The 3,942-nt window shown below is 38.0% G+C and overlaps 1 protein-coding gene across 1 annotated transcript; it reads right to left on the bottom strand.

Annotated features, from left to right (window-relative positions):
- Positions 1–19: 19 nt before the first annotated feature.
- LOC106528956 (protein ripply2) lies at positions 20–644 on the bottom strand. Its single transcript, XM_014024246.1, has 3 exons — positions 537–644; positions 397–461; positions 20–317 (listed from the first exon to the last, which is right to left on the bottom strand). Exons 1-3 carry the CDS (start codon positions 642–644, stop codon positions 155–157), a joined length of 336 nt encoding a protein of 111 aa, XP_013879700.1. The 3' UTR covers positions 20–154.
- Positions 645–3,942: the final 3,298 nt, after the last annotated feature.

Raw genomic sequence — 3,942 nt, 5'->3', positions numbered from 1 at the left:
GAGAAGAACCCGTCCAGAAGACCTATACAATTTTTTTTTTCTTTTTGATTTTTTACCTGATAACTGAGATGCATCAGGACTTTTCTGTACATGTTAGTTATTTACAGGAATAAATTAAGTCAGGTATAAATACGGAGGTGTTAGTTTGCGAGTTTTAATCCTGCTTTTGTTCTGCCTCTTCCTCCTCATCCTCGCTTTCTTCATCGACGCTGGAGTCYTCATGAGGACAGATGGTCGCTTGGATCGGATAGCTGCGCAGGAGCGCTTCTGCATCCCGGTACAGATAGTCGAAACATCTGGATTTGGGCCAGAACAACCTTTTAAACAATGGGGGGGGGATGAATTAGTATGACAAAAAATAAAAAGAAGCAGGTTGATTTGAACACGTTTGCTTACTTCACAGGATGGAGGAGTTGTTGAGTTTTGGGTTGCGCGTAAAGGTCCGCGCGCAAAGAAGGAGCCTGGAAGTTTTAAAACACATTTCTGTAGTTTCCAGTTTTAAAGTAACTTCCGGTGTGTTCGGATCGAAAGCTCACCGTCCTCTGTGGGGGTTCGCCCTCCGTTTTGTCCCAAGGTCTCCAGAAACCGGACTGCTGGTTGTGTCCGGCAGAAAGCGCGCCGCTGCTGGGTTGGTTGCGCTCCATGTCTCCTCGCGCGTAAAAACAGTGCCGTCAGGAATGTGAGGCTGCCGGCAGGAAACCGCCTCCTATTTATCGGGAGCCCTCTGGCAGCTCGTGCCAAACTGAGCCTTGACGCGTCCCCAAGTGTCTCCATGAGCCACGGTGCCAAGGTGAGAAGTGACACTTCAGCAAACAACAAACATTTGTCCTCGTTTCACCCGAACTTACAAATAAAAACTACAGAAGTTTAAACTTTTACTCCTTTTATTCAAATCTACACCTGGCACTAATGACGTTCATTTTAATAAAAAGAAAACAGTTGTTCAATTTTCCTTCAAGTTTCTAATCAGCTTATTTGTTTAAACATTTGAACTTTTGATCCCACATCAMTGTGCAGCCATTTGTGTGTGAGGTGTGAAGGAACGCGTCCTGCGCTGTCGGAGCGCGCGCGCGCGGCGGGGGGTTGCACGCGCCAATTTGTGTGTGACAGAAGGGTGGAAAGTACAGATGCATGAAAAGAGTTTTGATTGATCACTTGTTCTGATTGTGCAGACAGGCGCTTCCCCATCGCGCGCCAGCAGGGGGCGCTGCTGTGCCGCGCGCCTCATGGCAAACTTATTTAACTTCACTTAATGAGTCAATTATGTGTATTTAAAAATATCCTTTGGAGGCCACAGTTAATAATTAGCACCCTTCTACAAAAGACACAATCAGACATCTATATTTTGACTATGTGTGTGTGTGTGTGTGTGTCTGTTAGCAATATATCTCATGAACCACTGGATGAATTTTATTGAAAATACACAGAAAGTAATGCCTGGGTGTTCCTCTGCAACTGATTTACATTTTGAATCAATCCGATTAAAGATGGCTGCTGCAACTGACTGACAATAAAACACATAAATGACTAAAATTCAGCAAAGTCTAGAGATATTGGTCAAAAAATGAGCTAAGACTGATCCCAGACATAAACACTGAGATTGTGCAAAATCTTTGTTTAAATCTGTCAGTGATACTTGAGTAAAAGTACAAGTATCTTATCATAAAAATACTTTGGTAAACGTTAAAGTCTTCTCTAAAAATATTACTTGAGTAAAAGTCTTAAAGCATCTGATATTTTTTGTACTTAAGTATCAAAAGTAAATCTCTGACACAAAATCTACTTAAGTATTAAAAGTAAAAGTACTGAGTAAAAGTGAGCAGTTAGATTTTCCAAAATGACATTTATTGGGAGGTGACTTCTCCAAAAAATATATTTTCTAACAGCGTACAGCTGTGATGGGTTGTGTACAATAAGGTGTCAGTATATTTATACTTCTCATCCAACCACAATTAAATTCACTCTATCCAGGAGACAATTTATCAGGATAGTATTTATTTTAACTAATAACAACTACTAAAAAAATAGGAGTAACGAATTTCTACTTCTTACCTTTTTAAAAAATGTAGTGAGTAGAAAGTACAGATAACTGTGTAAAAATGTAATAAGTAAAAGTAAAAAGTATGCTGAAAAATAATTACTCAAGTAAAGTACAGGTACCCAACAATTCTACTTAAGTACTATGGTTGGGCATAATCGTATCGTGTGCAATTAATCGTCAGAAAAATATTAATCGATTATTTTTTGGCGCTTGACGATTGATACGATTAATCCCACTCTCCGCTTCAAATATGATGAACATTTAAAAAAAAGTTCTGTAATTTATTTATCTATCAACACAATTTAGAATTTGATGTACAGCCTGAAAGTCTGTAATTTTTACACAATTTGAAAAAGATTTTTTTTACGAAGAGCAAATCTTTCCCACTAAATTGGTCATGTGACTAGGACGGGTGTCCAGGGACTCCAGGACATTAACCATCAAATTAATCGTTATCGGCTCAATACCACAAAAAAATCGTGATTAATTTTTTGCCAATATTGCCCAACCCTATTAAGTACAGCAACAAAGTATTTGTACTTAGTTACATTACAACTCTGAAAACTGCCATTATTTATTTAGAGTAATATAAACATCTGTCAGTAAAATGTCTCATAAGCTACAGGACTGATTTTAATTCAGTTTGAAGGAAGTCGTTACTTCATTTTACATTTTTATTTTTAGATAAAAAATGATTAATTTTTGAAACCAAAAAAGTTCAAAATGGCTGCCAGAGTCAACTAACAGTTTCCAACAAGTGAAGAAAACCATGTGTTTGTACATTTTATTTCAAACAGATAAATTTCAGAATCTATTTTCCATTATTTTGGCTTCAAATGAGACTTTTTTGATCGTCATGCTGAAGTGATGCTTCCTGTTGTCTGTCAGCACTGCAGGTGTGTACACAGGTCAAATGCATTAATTAAACAATGGCKTCCAGGTGCCCATTTATATCCATTATCGCAGTTTAGCAAAGGTTTTCTGCTTGTCAGAAGCAGACTTTTCTCTTGTTTAATATGAGGCTCAAGCTGTGATATGTTTAATATGTTGTTCTAAAAAATCAGTTTGGGATCCTTTGTGGGAGGGAGCAAATAGATTTTAAGAAGGGTTATATTTATGCCGCTCATTGAGGCCTTTTGGAAGGATTTTTATAAACGACACGTCAGCAGTGACTTGTCCTGCAGGAGCAAAGTGGACACCATTAGATGTTGTTATTTTAGTCCATTCACAACTGATGGCTGCTGCATTTTCAGCTGCTGAGAGATTGCCTCACTTCAAGGTGAAGCATTATCAACATTAAATTTACTTTCAGCTCCATCCACATCACAAMAAAAGCTTTCTCAAGGGAACAAGATAATAAGATCCACCCAGACGGCCATCGCTCCCTCCGACTCTGCTTCAGCTTTGAAGCTAATTGGCCTTCCTGCTCTGCTGCTGCTTCTTTTCTTGTTTAAGTGACATCCACCTTTTTCTCCTCTGATTTACATGATCCTCCTCATGTCCAAAGAAGTTGGGAGTGTTTGAATGTAAAGTGTTTATTTTGGATTTTAAGCAAAAGCTTGGATAAAATTGGGTTTCTGTGGAAACGTTATAGAGAGTTGATATCTTACCTGTCATGGATAGTTCATCACATGACTCARTTTGGAGCAAGGGTTGAATTCTGACAGGATTTTTAATCTAACAGATTAATCAAGTGGGGTCGAGACCAATTTTTGATTGCTGTAGTGTTCAAACAACTCCAATCTTAAAAAATTCATAGCGGTTTATGTGAAAGTTAGTTTATAAACTATTACACAGCCATCAGTTTGTGTTTGTATTATTCCCATACTGCACAAATATACAACAGGTAAAATAAGTATTGAACACGTCACCATTTTTCTCAGTAAATATATTACTAGAGG

This window comes from Austrofundulus limnaeus, unplaced genomic scaffold (assembly GCF_001266775.1).
Source record: "Austrofundulus limnaeus strain Quisiro unplaced genomic scaffold, Austrofundulus_limnaeus-1.0 Scaffold414, whole genome shotgun sequence".
NCBI classification, from domain to species: Eukaryota; Metazoa; Chordata; class Actinopteri; order Cyprinodontiformes; family Rivulidae; genus Austrofundulus; species Austrofundulus limnaeus.
Note: the sequence above shows the minus strand (reverse complement) of the source record. Positions and strands in the feature narration are given on the sequence as shown.